Source organism: Ursus arctos, unplaced genomic scaffold (assembly GCF_023065955.2).
Source record: "Ursus arctos isolate Adak ecotype North America unplaced genomic scaffold, UrsArc2.0 scaffold_5, whole genome shotgun sequence".
In the NCBI taxonomy this organism is placed as follows: Eukaryota; Metazoa; Chordata; class Mammalia; order Carnivora; family Ursidae; genus Ursus; species Ursus arctos.
In genome coordinates, this window is record NW_026623067.1 from 42,660,654 (window position 1) to 42,678,433 (window position 17,780).

A 17,780-nucleotide genomic window follows, 5' to 3' on the forward strand; every position below is an offset into this window, starting at 1 on the left:
CAAGTGGCAGGCAGAGGGAGAGGGAGAAGCAAGGAGCCAGGCAAGGGGCTTAATTCCAGGACCCCGGGATCATGACCTGGGCCGAAGGCAGACACTTAACCGACTGAGCCACCCAGGCACCCCCCCAAATAACTTATTTTAGATTAAGTTAGAAATAATTGTGGGAAACATATCCTTAACCACTAAGGAAGTTCTAGAAAATTTATTTAAAATAGAAAAGAATGCAGATTGTTATTTTTTAACCTTTAAAAAGTATTTGAAAGAAGCCAGAATAATAAAATGAGCCTCCCTATACCTGTCATTCACCTTCAGTAATTACAGATCCATGAGCAGTGGTCTTTTACTATATTTCAGCCGGTTTTCATCCTCTTAAATTATTTTGAAACAAATCCCAGATATATAATTTTATCTATAAATACTTAATATGCATCTATAAAAGGTAATATTTTTAAATAATGTTTTAGAATATTTTATATAAAAATAGCAGTAACTCCTTAAAATATTAACAGACACCTAGTTAGTATTTAAATTTGTAATTGTTCCTAAATGTCCATTTTTCCCCATTTGTTTTAATCAAGATCTAAATAACTAGATTGGTTGAAATTTCTTTTTTTTTTAAAAGATTTTATTTTTTTTCGAGAGAGAGAGCATGCACACACATGCAAGAGAGGGGAGGAGCAGGAAGGGAAGAAGGAGCCTGCATCAGGCTCCATCCCAGAATCCTGGAATCATGTCCTGAGCCAAAATCAAGAGTCAGGCACTTAACAGCTTAACAAACCGAGCCACCCAGGGGCCCCTGAAATTTCTTTGAAAAAAAAAAAAAAAATTTCCTTTTCCTTATTCCCTCTCATTTCCCTCTCTCCAGGGTAACCACTACTCTTTCCTCTAATACCACATACTAGTTTCTCCTGTTTTTTCCATTTTATATAAAAGAAATCATATGGTTTTTGCCTTTTTTAGAAAAGTTCTTTTTCTTTTTTTTAAACATTTTTAAGTAATCTCTACACCCAACGTGGGGCTCGAACTTACAACCCCAAAATCAAGAGTAGCATGCTCCACCAACTGAGCCAGTCACGTACCCTATTAGCTTATTATTATGTGAGGTTCATCCATATGGTGCATGCCCTCTGACTTTTTAATATCATTTTTTTTTTAAAGATTTTATTTATTTATTTGACAGAGGGAGACAGCCAGCGAGAGAGGGAACACAAGCAGGGGGAGTGGGAGAGGAAGAAGCAGGCTCCTAGCAGAGGAGCCTGATGTGGGGCTCGATCCCAGAACGCTGGGATCACGCCCTGAGCCGAAGGCAGACGCCTAACGACTGCGCCACCCAGGCGCCCCTTTAATATCATTATTGAAATACAACTCTTCTACCATACCATTCCCCTATTTACAGGGTACAAATGTGATGGTTTTTATTGTATTCACAGTTGTGCAACCATCACTATGATCCATTTTTAGATCATTTTCATCATCCAAAAAAGAAACAGTGTTCCCATTAATCTATCACCCTCCAACCCTTCTCCTCCAGCCCCCTACCCCTGTCTTAGGCAACCACTAATCTACTTTATTTCTTTATGGATTTGCCTATTCTGGATATTTCATATAAATAGAGTGATACCATTTGTAGTCTTTTGTGAGTGGCTTCTTTCACTTAGCATAATGCTTTCAAGGTTCATGTATTCCTTTTTTTTTTTTTTCATGTATTCCTTTTTTTAATGGCTGAATATTCCATTTTATGGATATATCACATTTTCTTTATTTGGTCATCAGTTGATGCATATTTGGGTTGATAGGCAAGTGGTTAATCCTTTTTTGCTTTTAGCGGTAATGCTGCTCTGAACATTTATGCCCAAGTTTTTAGGTGATGTTATGTTTTTATATCTATCTCTTCGATCCTTTAACTTTTTTTTTTTTTTTTGAAGATTTTGTTTATTTGAGAGAGAGAGCACGAGCAGGGGGAGGAGCAGAGGAAGAGGGATAAGCAGAGTCCGTGCTGAGCACAGAGCCCAACACAGGGCTTGATCCCGTGACCCTGATGTCATGACCTGAACTGAAGTCAAGAGTTGGACACTTAACCGACTGAGTCACCCAGGCTCCCTGGATCCTTTAACTTTTTAAGAATAGTTCTTTTCCATTAAGATTTAATACACATCCAGTGTGCCTGGGTGGCGCAGTCGTTAAGCGTCTGCCTTCGGCTCAGGGCGTGATCCCAGCGTTCTGGGATCGAGCCCCACATCAGGCTTCTCCGCTGGGAGCCTGCTTCTTCCTCTCCCACTCCCCCTGCTTGTGTTCCCTCTCTCGCTGGCTGTCTCTCTCTGTCGAATAAATAAATAAAATAAAATAAAAAAAAGATTTATTACACATCCATCAAAATATCCTTGCAAAAGACAGAAAAGGAAAAAGATCTCCAAGTTGATGTCTTTTAAGCTTCTCTTAATCTTTAAATCCCCCTTTAAACCTACCTTTATCTTTCTCTTGGTCTTCTTTTCCTTACCACTTTTTTCCTTAAATGTTATTTTGTTAAAGGAACTCAGTCTTTTGTCCTGTAGAGTTTTTACTGTCTGTATTTGCAGATTGCATCCCAGGGGAGTAATATATACTCTGTATTCTCTGTAAATAGGTAGAGAGAATGAATTTTAAATATAGTCTAAACAAAGGAATCCTGTTTTAGCCAGTGCCATATGGTTGCCATATTGTGGCTACCATTTTATGTTGCCTGAGTTTTACTAAATTGTTATCATCCGTTCCTTTCACTGACTCCTGTTTGTTAAGTGAGCTTCTCCATTAGATGGACATTTGTTTAGCTCTTGCAGATGACTTCATTTCACCTTTCTTTAGTAGAGGCTGTATGTTTGTTTTCGGATTAACTTTTTTAAAAAAATAATAAAATCACAGATTATTTCTGGTCAGTCTTAACTGTTAGGCTTTAAAAGAAGACAGTATTTCTATGAATTCCAATACCATTTTTCTGTAAATCTTGTGAAATGTGTGGTTTTATGGCACTTACTAACTTTACCATTTGTTCTTGAAATGTTTTCTATGAAATAAATCTACAGTTCTCAAATTATGAATATATTTTATAATTAGGAAAACATAAGCCATTTTACTATATGATACTTAGAGACTTGCTCTTTTTTTTTTTTTTTTAAGATTTTATTTTTATTTATTTGACAGAGAGCGAGCACAGGTAGCGGGAGCAGCAGGGAGAGGGAGAGGGAGAAGCAGGCTCCCTGGTGAGCAGGGAGCCTGACATGGGTCTCTATCCCAGGACCCTGGAATCATGACCAGAGCTGAAGGCAGACACTTAATGACTGAGCCACCCAGGCGCTCCAAGACTTGCTCTTTCTTTGGTTTCATTATAAGGGATGAATTGCTGTTTTCTTCCTGCACTGCTGTTCTTACCTTAAATTAACATTTGGGTGACCTGGGTGGTGTAGTCGGTTGAGGGTCCGACTCTTGATTTTGGCTCAGTTGTGATCTCAGGGTTGTGAGATCAAGCCCTGTGTCAGGCTCCATGTTCACCTCTGCAGTCTGCTTGAGCGTCTCTCCCTCTGCACCTCCTGCTCGTGTGTTCTCTCTCTCAAATAAATCTTAAAAAAAGAAAAGTTAACATTTAAAAATTAGTGTATTACTGTTGAAGTAATTTCAGCATCTTTTTTACTCCTCTCCGTTACCTAACTTTTTTGGGTGTAATTTGACTTCAGTATTTCATTGTATTTGTGCTCTCTCTTGCACTGGAAAGATTATCAGATGTGTTTCGTAATTAATAGAAGGACTGATCTTGTTCCTATTGAATGCTCTCATATAGGTTTTTCAGGAGCCAGCAGAGGAAGAACGAGATGGTAGAAAAAAGAAGTATCCTAGTCCCCAGAAGACTCGTTCAGAATCTAGTGAACGAAGGTGTGTGTTTATATTTAATTAAGGAGACACTGATAACTCCTTTTTTAGTTACCTTAAGAGCATTAATGGGATTTTTAACATATGTACTGACACCTTGCTCTAAACTGATTAAAGAAGGAGAAGGTTATCTTTCTTCCCTCCATTCTGTGTTTTTTGTCTTTGTCATGCTTTCTCTTCCTTTTATAAACAGTCATCATTATGTGCTTTCCCCAAGAGCACAGGGGTGGGAATAGTCTCCTTAGAGGATATTAATGAAATGTTCCATTTGGTTAGGGGTGCTCACTATTAAAATCATCCATAGTATTTTATACTACATATAGTTCAGTTTATGTGTTGAGTCATCAGCCTGCCGTTAAAAAATTAGTCTTTTGTTTAGGAAAACTTTGTTTCTGCTTTTTTTCTTTTCTAGTTTTAAATTTCCGTATTTCCCCTACCCCTCCCCATACTTTGGTTTCACCTCTTTTTTTTTTTTTTATTTCTCCCCACCCAGTGTAATTGAGGGAATGTTTTTTCTTTTTATATAATGGATCAGAAGAATTATGTTGTGGTTTTACGGCTTTCTGAAAAAGCATAGACATTATGAATTTTGATGAATCAAGGAGGGTATTTCATACTCCTGATTTGTTTGCATACTTGGTTTCTATAGTATACATATGGCTTTTATATCTGTGTATTATAGGACACGTGAGAAAAAAAGAGAAGATGGCAAGTGGAGAGACTATGACCGGTACTATGAGCGGAATGAACTATACCGTGAGAAATATGACTGGAGAAGAGGCAGGAGTAAGAGTCGGAGTAAGAGTCGAGGCTTGAGTCGAAGTCGAAGCCGAAGTAGAGGGCGCAGCAAAGACCGGGATCCAAATAGGAATGTTGGTGAGTAGATGAGGCTTCCTCCTAAAAACTCTGTATTGCTTATCTTCCTCTGTCGTAGGGTACCAGAGCTCCCTTTAAATGCAAGTGTACCTTTAACGTGTCTGAGCAACGTAAAATCTAGAATTTCTCAAAAAAACCTCATGCTAATTTTGTTACAAAGATAGGGCTTTCTTGTCAGGATGGAGTCAAAGGAGTTGGACTAAAAAGCTGTTTGTAAGGATATCATAGTACATGTCTGGACTTAAAGCCATTTTGTATAATTGAAACTAATGCCTTTTAATCAACAAAGGTATCATTGGAGGAAGAGGACTACCTGTTCCCTCCCCCAGCCCCTCACTAAAAATAATTGTTTTGCTTTAAGGTTGTCTAGTGTTTATAAAATTAAAAAGAAAAAATGATACGTAAATAACTGGGATCCCAACCACTGATCTCTTGGGATATCAGTTTGGAAGTCAATGCTTGGATACCTTTCTTATTAAATACCAGGCTTTCTTCATTATGTATTGATGTTGGTGTTATAAAAGAGGATTTTCCACAAGTTACTGGTCAGGATATGTCACGTTGTTGATGTTCCTGCTTTTAGGGTATATTAATAATGAGCGCACTTTGACATGTGGACAGCTCAGTGAGTTTACTGCAATATTCTCTTCTTCGCTGTTCTGTGAGAAAATAAACATCGTTAAGAACATAAATGTCTAATCTTGCTTGTTTTTATTTTGTCTCTGAAGCAGAGCACAGGGAAAGATCAAAGTTTAAGAGTGAAAGGAATGACTTGGAGAGTTCCTATGTGCCTGTGTCTGCACCACCTCCGAGCTCTTCTGAGCAGTACTCCTCTGGGGCACAGTCTATTCCCAGCACAGTTACTGTGATCGCACCTGCGCACCACTCTGAAAACACAACGGAGAGTTGGTCTAATTACTATAACAATCATAGCTCTTCCAATTCTTTTGGTCGAAACCCACCACCAAAGAGGCGATGCAGAGATTATGATGGTAAAAATTCTTTTTTATATTGTACTCAAAAGTACGGGTAAACCAAATGTTGCTGATATTGCTAGTGTATGCAGAGCTTATGATGGCAAAAATTCTCTTTTCTCTTGTACCCAAAAGTACTGGTAAAGCAAATGTTGTTAGTATTGCATACCTTTTCATTATAGTCCAGATTTTGTTAAAAGGGATGAATGAGGATGAAAACCTCCTTTGGCATATGCTTATTTACTTTCTTGATTTAATAGTTTGGCTCTGGTTAAGAGAGTGTTCGAATTTGACCTATTCGTCTGTCTTTTGTTATTACTTCAAACACTATAAGTACGCCACAAAATTTGGTAGACATTAGGAGTTGTAATTTTTTTGTGTAGTGTTTGATGCTGGGAATTTGTTAAGCATTATAACCTACTTAAAATTTTAATTTGCCGACTTTCCACTTGAATGAATGTGTGTGTGTGTGTTTTAATTTTTTATTATGGAAATATTTAAATATTAATAAAAGTTGACAAAACAATGTAATTAACCCTAATGTAGCCATGATCTCACATCAATAGTTAGAAGATCATGGGTAATTTTGTTTTTATCGGTATTTCTCTACTGCTTCTCCCAGACCTATATTATTTGAAGCAAATCGCAGACATTTTAATGTTTTTTCTATAAATATAGAATATATATTTTACATTTTATATATTTTTAAGTAGGAAATACAATCAAATCATAACTCAAGCATTATGTCATTCTCACCCTGATCTGGCCACAGAGTTCTCATTCCCAAGGCCAATTTAATGTTATTAATTTCTTGTGTATCTTTCCAAACATAGTGTATGTATATGTACATAAACAGATATGTAGGCTCCCCTATTTTCTCTTCTACATAAATGCTAGTACACTCTTCACACTCTTCTGCATGTTTTTTCAACTTAGTGGTATTTTATGGCAGTTATTCTATATTCATACATTAGGGCTTCCTTAATACCTTTTTCAGGTTTCTTAGTATTCTGTATGTAGAAAAATATGTTTAACTTAATTCTTTATTAATGTGCTTTTGGGGTGTTTCTAATATTTTGTTGTTATAAACAGTGCTGCAGTGAATAACCTAGTAAATAATACCCACTTGAATATTTTCTTTTCTTTTTTTTTTTTTTTAATTTTAAGTAATCTCTACAGCCAATGTGGGGCTTCAACTTAAAACCCCAAGAGTTGGTGGTGGCTTCTCCACCAGCTGAGCCAGTCAGGCTCCCCTTCCCACTCAAATATTTTATTTTATTTTATTTATTTTTTAAGGGTGGAGGGGCAGAGGGAGATGGGCGTGGGGCTCGATCTCACAACCTTGAGATTATGACTGGAGCCGAAATCAAGAGTTGGATGCTTGGGGCGCCTGAGTGGTGCAGTCAGTTAAGTGCCCGACTCTTGGTTTCAGCTCGGTCATCATCTCAGGGTTGTGGGATAGAGCCCTGCTTCAGGCTTCATGCTCAGTGTGGAGTCTCCTTGGGATTCTCTCTCCCTCTCCTCCTTGCCCCTGTGTGTGCTCTCTTTCTCTCAAATAAATAATTAATTCACTCTTTAAAAAAAAGTCAGACGCTTAACCGATAGTGCCACCCAGCCAAGCCCCCACTTGAATATTTTAAACTAAAGTTTCATATTGCAGATATAGCAAGAATATAGAATTTAGAATAATACCATGAAAATAGATAATTGAAATTAGATTGTCCAGATAAGTCCCTTACTCCCATAACCTGTCTTTGCTGAAATGAATCTGAATTTTTTTTTTTTTTTTAGTTTCCTTAAAGTAATCTCTGACCAATGTAGGGCTTAAACTCATGACCCCAAGATTAAGAGTCACATGTTCTACTGACTAAGCCAGCCAGGCACGCTGAATGTGAATTTTTATTATGAAAACGTAATAGGAAATTGGTTAATCTAATAGTGGCTAGTAGCCTGTTTTGGACCCTGTTACATGCTACCTCAACAAAGCACAGTCTCAGAAAGTTGAGAGTACATCCATCTATCCTTAACCTCAGGGATATGTGATGATTAACAGAATAAGAAGGCTTTTAAATTCCTTGGAGAAAAATTACTTTGTAAATCAGATCGGTAGGCTTTTCAGGGTCGTTTTGTTTTCTGAACTCTAAGATCATAATAAGATTCTTCTTATATTCTTACAGAAAGAGGATTTTGTGTACTTGGTGACCTTTGTCAGTTTGATCATGGAAATGATCCCCTGGTTGTTGATGAAGTTGCTCTGCCAAGCATGATTCCTTTCCCTCCACCTCCTCCTGGGCTTCCTCCTCCACCACCTCCTGGAATGTTAATGCCTCCGATGCCAGGACCAGGCCCAGGCCCTGGCCCAGGCCCAGGCCCAGGTCCAGGTCCAGGTCCAGGCCACAGTATGAGACTTCCTGTTCCCCAGGGACATGGCCAACCTCCGCCTTCTGTTGTGCTTCCCATACCAAGTAAGTACATGTTCATTAAATATTTTGTTCTTTAGCAAAGAATTGTATTTAGAAGAACCTACCTCTTCACTAACTTGATACTAGATTTAAAGTTTTTGAAAGGTAAATTAATAAGAGAATTTAGAATATATTCCTATAATTAAAACATTATTCTTTATTCTATCCATTATTGTATTATATTATTTTTAGTACCTTAAAAAAATTTAGGTGTCAAAATCTTGTTAGTTGACAGCATCTTAAGAAATCCTGTTTTGAAGATGCCAGAAAAAAGAACATGCCAGTAGTTTAATGAAATTTTCTAGTCCTTCAAGGTAATGAAATTTTCTAGTCCTTCAAGATAATCTCTTTGGGTGGCTCACTCAATTAAGCCTCGGACTCTTGATTTTGGCTCAGGTCATGATCTCAGGATCATGAGACTGAGCCCTGTAGTAGGTTGCACACTCAGTGGGGAGTCTGCTTGAAGTTCTCTCTTTGCCCCTTCCCCCTCTTATGCGCTTGCCCCCCAATAAATAAATCTTTTGTAAGTTCTTCAAGAATATTAAAATAATTTTTAAAGTCTTATTTTGGAAATTTTCAAATATACACAAGAGTAGAATATTAATATATTACCATATGTACTATCATTCAACTTCAGTGATTATCAGTATTCACCTGTTTTTGTCTCTCTCATTTTCTCCAACCTCTCCTTGCCCCCCGCAGTGTGTGTGCATGTGCACACACACACTTCTTTGGGCTTGTTTTTGCTGGAATAAATTCCCAAACTTGTATCATTTCACTAGTACGTACTTTAGTAGGTATCTCTTTACTGATAAGGACTGTTTATTGTTTATTTTACTCTATTTTTTAGTGAACAGTATGTTCTTATCACATCCACCAAAATTGAATAAGAAATGTTTTAAATAATCGTTTAAAAATCCGTAACAGTTGCTACCTTAGTGAAAGAAGACTAAATTTTTTTGTAATTAAAAAAAAATTGTGGTGAATAGTTCACATGTGTGCAAAGGTAGAAGAAAATATCTTTTTGAAGACATTTAACATTGTTAAGAGATGGCAAATTGTTAATTTTAAAAATGGTTTCCATTCGATTTATTGATCAGTACTTTTTCAGTTTTCTTTTTTTAAACTTTTCAGTTATTTTTTTTAAGATTTTATTTATTAGAGAGGGCACGAGCCGGGGGGGGGGCAGAGGGAGAGGGAGAAGCAGACTCCCTGCTGATCAGGGGGCCCCATGTGGGACCCAGTCCCACAATCCTGGGATCATGACCTGAGCCAGAGGCACACGCTTAACCAACTGAGCCACCCAGGCACCCCTAAACTTTTTATTTTTGAAATTATTCTAGACTCACAAGAAGTTGGCAGAAATAGTTTAGCATGAACCCATGTACCTATCACCTAGCATTCCTGCATTAATGTTCTTTATAGAGCACGTTAAAGTTAGTAAAGGTTTGGAGACATTGAATACGTTAGATTTTTTTTAGATTTTATTCATTTATTTGAGAGAGAGGGAGAGGCAGAGGGACAGGCAGACTCCCCTCTGGGCAGGGAGCCCAAGGTAGGTCAATCCCAGAACCCCGAGATCATGACCTGAACCGAAGGCAGACACTTAACTGACTGAGCCACCCAGGCGCCCATACATAGATTTAATATTGTCATGTAAATGGTATAATTGTGAAGCTCAACTTGAGATTTTGTTACCCAGATAAAAAAGCTTCTTCATATACAGAAATTCTCAAATAAAAGATGTGTTACGTGGGAATATTGCTGTTTAAAAGTGAAATCCAAGAATGTCATTTTCCCCCAACATTTTGCTTTGAAAAATTTCAAGCAAACTGAAAAGTGGAAATAATTGTACTCTGAACATCCATATACTTACCATTTAGGTTCTATGATTAATATTTTATTATATTTCTATTATCATATCTTTCTAACTCTTCCATTATTATTTTTGATGCATTTCCTAGTATGTTGCAGACCACAGTATATTTAAACATATTCCTAATGTTGTAGAACTTAAGAGTTCTATAGAACTCTGTCATTATTCCTGGGACGCGTGGGTGGCTCAGTGTTAAGCGTCTGACTCTTGATTTTGGCTCAGGTCATGATCTCGGTGCTGGGATGGAGCTCTGCATTGGGCTTCTCGCTCAGCGGGGAGTCTGCTTGACCATTCTTTCTTCCTCTCCCTCTGCCCCTCCCCCTGCTCAAGTTTTCTCTCTTTTTTAAATAAATAAATCTCTTAAAAAAAAAAAAGAAAGAAAGAAAAAAGGAACTTACCATTATCCCAGAAAGATTGTTCAAGTTCTTCTCAGCCGTTTTTCACTCCTACTCCCCAGAGGTAACTGTCCTGCTTTTTTTTCACCCTAGAATTGTTTTGTCTGTTCTAGAACTAAAATGTCATCTTAATTAATTATGCAACTTACAGTGCTGAAGCCTGCATATATCAAATTCCTTAATTCTGTTCTATGCCAAAGTAGGTACTTTAATTATGACCGTCCAAATTAGTTTTAGTGTAGTGAGTATTTTTATTAGGAAAAATTAATGCTCTACCTTTCTATCTCCTCCTCCCCTCCCGTTCTCCCCCCTCTCCTCCCCCTCTTTCTTCTAATTCTTAGGACCACCCATAACACAGTCAAGCTTGATAAACAACCGTGACCAGCCTGGGACAAGTGCAGTGCCCAATCTTGCACAAGTGGGAGCAAGACTACCTCCTCCTTTACCCCAGAACCTCCTTTATACAGTATCAGAACGTAAGTAAATAATTGCTTGACTTAAAATTGCTAGGGTATAGAAAAGCTAAGTTTCAGTGTCATACTTTTAAAAAATACAATTTTTCTTCTTATGGACTATGCCATATATAAATTATGTTTGTTTTCACAAGGCAGTTCACTGTATGATTATGCTGTGTGACTGTATTTTAACTTGTGTGCTAATGGAAGAGAAGGACAAGGCCTTCTGCTCTAGAGGAAGTAGCAACATTTAGTATCTTCTTTTTTTTTTTTTTTTAAGATTTTATTTATTTGACAGAGACACAGCGAGAGAGGGAACAAGCAGGGGAAGTGGGAGAGGGAGAAGCAGGCTTCCCGCTGAGCAGGGAGCCCAATGCAGGGATCGATCCCAGGACCCTGGGATCATGACCTGAGCCGAAGGCAAACGCTTAATGACTGAGCCACCCAGGCGCCCCGACTAGTATCTTCTGAAAGACATTTATTTTGAAGCTTTAATCTCTTCTAAACGAAATTTATTTTGAAGCTTCTGTTCAAAAATTGTTCCTCTGATAGAATTTCCAAAACATCAGGCTTATCTTCTAAGAGTATACAAAAGGTCAGTTAAAATATGCCAAATAATTATTTAACTTGTGTTCTGGAGTGATGATAGAGAGCATCATTTAAACTGTAATATTTAGTGGCTATGCTATTTATAACATTTATGTTTATAATAATTTGTTTTTAAATCTTAATTCTCCTGATTTCTTAGGTGTTTTTGTCATTATTTTTAGTTTATGTAAAGCTTTTTAAAATATTCCTTTCTCCAAAAATGTAAAAATAAGGTAGCTGGTTGTTAAAAATGTCAGGTTGTGAGGTTGTTTTTTTTTTTTTTAAGGTTTTATTTATTTATTTGGGAGAGGGAGTAAGAGAGAGAGCATGAGAGGAGGGAGGGTCAGGGGGAGAAGCAGACTCCCCGCTGAGCAGGGAACTCCATCCCAGGACACTGGGATCATGACCCTAGCTGAAGGCGGACACTTAACTGACTGAGTTACTCAGGCGCCCCGAGATTTTTTTTTTTTTTTTTTACAGAGCTATGTAGCTTTATGAATAAATTCATCTTTTGTGTAGTGTATTTATCACAAACATTTCTTCATCTTTATCATGTCATGGTAAGGCCATTCAGCAATATAATGAAGCCCAGGTTTAAATCCTGGTTCCATTATTTACTGTCATTGTGATCTTAGAAAAGTTACTAAACTTCATTGAATCTCAGTTTTCTCTTCTGTAAAATGGGAATAATAACGTTACTCACCTCAAAAGTGTGTTTGGGAATAAATGCATTAATACATATATCTAGAATAGAACCTGGCATCTAGTAAGCTAAATATAAAGGTTAGTTTTTATAATATTATGGTTACTATTGTCTCCTTAGATTGCATCTTTGCTGAAATCAAACATAATTATCTTCTCTTTAAGAGTCTACTTCCAGTATCCCTGTGTTTCTTTATAAATTGAAATAACACGCTTCTAATCACTAGAATTGAAACCTCGACATGATTGACTCATTGCTTTATTTACATCTAGTTAATCAAAAAATCCTTTCTCTTTCTCTTTGAAATATCCCTTTCTATTCCTACTGTGGCTTCTGCCCTCATCCACACATGAATCACCTCACATTTGGGTTATTGCTATAATCTTCTTGACTCCATTATGTTTCACTCCCCCTCAGTCATACCATATAATGCTGTTAAGCTAATTTTCCTGAGAAAACAAATCAGAACAGCACCTCATGAGAACTCTGCAGTGGCCACATTTTTCCCCTAAATTACATATATATGTTTGTTTTTTTTTAAGTAGGCTCCTTGCCTAGCGTGGAGCCCAACACAGGGCTTGAACTCAAGACCGTGAGATCCAGACCTGGGCTGAGATCAAGAGTCTGAAGCTCAGCCACTTGGCCACCCAGGTGCCCCTCCTCCCAGACTATCGATGAACCCCTCCCTGCAGTTTCTCTTAATATCTACCCTACCCTTCTTGATAGGGGCTTTTTATCTATACTCCCACAAGTATCTTCTCTGGTTAGGCCAATTATACCTTGTCTGTGCCCCCATTGTGACTCAACTTTCTTTTCCTGCCTTCATTCCTAATAATCTCTCTCTCTTCTCTTCTTTCAAGGTCTAAATCTTCTAAGTACTTGGGAGGAACGTTATTGCTCTGTTGTAAACTCCTACAGGACCAAAAAGCATTTATTACATAATGACATATGATTGTATGTAGGCCTACTGTTAGATTTCTTTTCATGTATGTTAATTTTATGTTCAGCTAAGCTTCAGAACAGAAACCACATCTTAGTATTCAGTCTTCTAACACTATAGTGTCTTTTTTACAGCGCATGATTGTTTTACTGCTTCTCTCATTTTTTAGACAAATTTTAAATGTAAAAATAAAGAAGACAGTATAATGCATTCCCATATACCTATTACTCATCTTCAGCATTTATCAATCTTGTATCATTTATTCTCACCGGTTCATCTCTTAATTTCTAATGCCTTTGGACTTGTAAGTACAAAAAATGGATTATTTATCTGAGAGTTTGTTGCAGATGGCACATTTTCTTACTTTTAATTTAGCATTGTGACTCACGATAAAAATTCTATTTTGTTTTTAATTTTTTAAAAAGTCTGGCCAATTACCATTTATTTTAATATTGTTAAATTTAACATCACGACTCACTCTGTAGAAATTCCATTTTGATTTTAATTTATAAAAATCAGACAGTTACCATTTATTTTAGTGACTTAGCTTCATATTCATTAATGGGGCAAATATTTATTGAATGCCTTCTATTGCCAGGGATTGTGCTGCATGCTTGAGAGCCAGGATGAAAAAAGTGAATTTCATGTTACTTGAACATCATTTTTCTCTTTTTAAAGCAAAAATATTTTGTGATATATTAGTAAAGGCCTTTTAAAACCCAAGTTTCAAACTTCTGTTTCAGATGCTGGTGACATTTTTAAGAAAATTTGGGGGAGATGTAGTTAGCAACTTTTTATTTGCCACATCAGGGAATTGTATGTGAAAATATCTAGGGTCATTTCAATTTAAAAAATAAATTTTTACATTAAAATACAGGATAAAGAACTATCCTTTTATATTTGGTTTTATGAAATACTAATTACATTTTTTCCCTTTTTTTGTCTCAGACAGGTAAAAGGTGATAACACCCTTTTGGCATTTGTGAATTACTGCTTTAGAGGGTAGTCTCATGTATTGCATCAGTGGTTTAAAGAGATTTAGTTGGTTGGCAACTGTTTTGAAAGTTACAGAATTATTTGTATCAGACAATTTAAAACTTTCTACCGTGCAAGCTACTCTCTTTCTTATTTATTTTAAAAATTGATTTGTTTTAGAGAAAGAGAGCACACACACATGAGTGGGAGGAGGGGCAAAGGGAGAGGGAAAGAACCTCAAGCAGACTCCCTGCTGAGCATGGAGCCTGATGTGGGGCTTGATCTCACGACCCATGAAATTAGTACCTGAACTGAAATCAAGAGTCAGACGCTTAACCAATTGAGCCACCCAAGAGCCCCTCTCTTCCTTTTTTAAAAGTTAAATTTTGATTCTAAAATTCAGAGAAATTTGAAAATAGGAGATAGTTTCTGATCTCAGTGTAAGAAACAGTAAAACTTTTTTTTTGGTGTAATGTAGTTTGTTAGTCATTAATTTTTTTATGTCTTTCTATTCACTTGATTTAAAAAGTTTTTGGTTTTTTTTTTTTAATTTTGTTCTAGGCAAGATAACTTGAATCTTTCAAATTGTTCAGGTATATTTTCCTCAATAGTATAATCAGTAATTTCCCCCAAAATTAGAACTTCACTTCAAATGAAGTAAAAAACTATGTTTACAATGTATTAGCTCTCAAAGTTTAATAAGTTGGGAAATTTTAAATTAATGGCTATTTTATTGTCAAAATTATCTTTAAAATTCATAACAGAAAATGTTTATAAATGGAATAGAGTGTATCAGATGGCATTTAGTTGTGAAAATTATGTCAGTAGAGACCCGGAATATACAAAGAAAAATGAAATCTGGAGTTTTAGAGGTAAAAATAGGAGTCTGCTCAATGCTAGGTATTGGGAATATACAGATGAGTAAGAAATGATTCTTCAAAGAAACTGAAAATCTAATAGTGGAAAAGGAATGTGTTTTTTTTTTTTTTTTAAAACAAGTACAGTGTATTTTGCTGTTATGACTAGATGAACAGAGTGGCTCAGAAATACAGGTGACAAAAGAACTAATTCTGTCAAAAATAAAACCGTCATTTCGGCTGTGGTTATTGCTTGTTTTGGAATAAGACAATTGAGTATTAACAGAAGAAAAGAAATTATCCCCACCATATAACTGGATAGGATATTGGTGGCTCCTGTAATGCTATTTAAAAGGTGATGTCAATAGAAAAAAAGTCCAATTTTGTTGTTTCTTGAATTAAAAATGTCACAGATACTCTGAAAAGGACTCAAATCATAGATATAATTGAAATTGTATGGAAAGAGAGCAATATGGTAACACCTATTACAAAATCAACTATTTCCTCTGAAGTACTTAAAATATTGTACCATAATTTGAATTAACCAACTCATTGTATATATTTTTGGTTTTCATAGTACCATTTTCAAGTTTATTCCCTTTTTTCCCTTAAATTCAACCTGTTAAGTTTCTTTGAAGAAGGCTAGTAGAAAAATTTTATGATTGCTAAGCTCACTCTAATGAGTGTGTGAAGAAGTAATGCTAGAATATAATATCCTGTATTCAACAGACTGATTTTTAGGTTGAAGGCAGTTGTCAGTCTTCAAATGAATTTATGTAAATTATCTTTATCTTCCTGAAAATATATTTCCTCTTATCAACTCTCTAAAATTACTGAAACACTATACTCCTACTAAACTTGAGATTCCTCGTTTAATTCTATAGAACATTTTTCAGTGTAGAATCATGGATTTTGATGTCTAGAAAAGTATATCGATATTTGATAGAGTCATTGAATATTGTCTGGGGTTTCTGTCTCCTGTGTTTTACTTTGGTTTGTGACATATTCATTATCTCACTGCCCATTTCAACATACAGAGTTTCATCCAAAATACTGGTCATTGGGATACTTCTAATAAATAAGCTTTCATCCTTTCTTTAAGTGATTCTTTATTGAGTTCCTACTATGCATCAGGCACCGTTTAGGCCCTGGAACTTCAGATGATGTGCTAGGGACCTTGGATTCTAATACAGAGATATATGATAAATATGGCCAGTAATTAGAAGGTGTATCTTTTTTGTTTTCTAATTGAGCTTTTAGTTTAAAATTTAAGATTTGTCTCCTGGGAATACTCTTAATGACAAAATCAGGAAATTACAGAGTAAAATTTCAGCTTGCGTAAAGACTCTTCATCTGACTAAAGTTAACATTAAGAATGTGAAAATTTTGCTCTCAGGCATGTAAAATACATGAAAAACTTAAGATAGGAGCATGAATTGGGGAAGTTTGCAGTTTGGAATTATCTAGTCACTCTCTATGCCAACCAGAGCTAAACTGAATGAATATAAGTTATGACCAGCTCACCTTCACCGTTACTTGATTTAAGAAAAACTTATTTTGGGAAATTTCAAATACACACAAAAGGAAAGCAAATATTGCGGGAGTCTTTTCAAGTACTCACCGGCTTCAGTGCTTCTCAACATACATGGTTAATCTTGCTTCCTCTGTAACTCACCCCTGACTTGATTATTTTAGAACCACCCCCAAACGTAACATTTCATCAGTAAAAACTTCAGTCTGTATCTCTAAAAGGTAAGGATTAAACACACACTATCACAATACTTCATCACACTCCCCAAATTTTTGTATTTACCGTTGTCACATATCCAATCAGTATTCATATTTCCAAACTGTATCATAGGTGTCCTTTCCCAGCTGGTTCTTTCGAAGCTGCATCCAAACAAGGTGATATATTACATTTAGAAGATATCTTTCTTAAGTCTTTAAATCTTTAATGATTTCCTGTACCTCTTTTTTGGTTTTTCCTTGACATTTATTTAAGAAACACATTGTCCTGAAGAATTTTTTCACATTCTGGACTTGGCATATTGCATCCCTTTGTGTCATTTAACACATTCTTCAGTCCTCTCTATTTCCTGTAAATTTGGGGGCTACATTTGGAGACTTTAGATTCACACTGGGTTTTTTTTTTTTTGTCATGAATATTTTATTGATATGTTTCCTACTGTAATATTCTGTGATGTACATAATGTCGAGTTTTTTCCTTTGTTGTAAATATTGATCAATGTATATAGGTGTTTCATTTAATTCATCCATTTTAAAAGTTGCTCATGGTTTCAGCAGCCATTTGTGATCACTGCTTAGATCTGTTGTTTCATTAGGGGTTATAAAAGTGATTCTAATTCTATATTTATATTTATATATAGAATCTATATTTATATATATAAATATATATAAATATATATAAATCTATATATATAGAATCTATAATTCTATATTCTATATAAAAGTGATTCTAATTCTATAATTCCTTCTATGTTTATTGACTGGCATTCTATGAAGTGAAACTCAGTAGTGTTAACCATTTGGTTAACTTGAAATGCAGTTTTTATAGGAAAGACGGGATAAATACTTGATTCCTTTCATTTGTCAGTTTTCAGAAGAATGACCTGCTTTCCTAGTATTTTCCAAAGGGGTCATTATGAACTCATGGATTTTTAACATGTTGATATGTTTCACCCCATTACATCCTTTTTGGTGTTCACATTGTTTCTTCTTTGACCATGGGAGCCTCTTCATGTTGGCTCCTGCAGATTGT

General features: G+C 35.9%; 1 protein-coding gene across 2 annotated transcripts in view; it reads left to right on the plus strand.

The window, feature by feature from the left end:
- RBM27 (RNA binding motif protein 27) overlaps nt 1-17,780 on the plus strand; it is a 74,675-nt gene that overhangs the window by 17,400 nt on the left and 39,495 nt on the right. Inside the window, exons 4-8 of one of the 2 annotated variants that reach the window (XM_026498985.4) lie at nt 3,812-3,903; nt 4,583-4,776; nt 5,505-5,768; nt 7,928-8,215; nt 10,825-10,959. In XM_026498985.4, coding sequence (XP_026354770.1) covers nt 3,812-3,903; nt 4,583-4,776; nt 5,505-5,768; nt 7,928-8,215; nt 10,825-10,959 — 973 coding nt within the window. The remainder of the gene's footprint in view (nt 1-3,811; nt 3,904-4,582; nt 4,777-5,504; nt 5,769-7,927; nt 8,216-10,824; nt 10,960-17,780) is intronic. The other variant, XM_026498986.4, reaches the window with a different exon arrangement.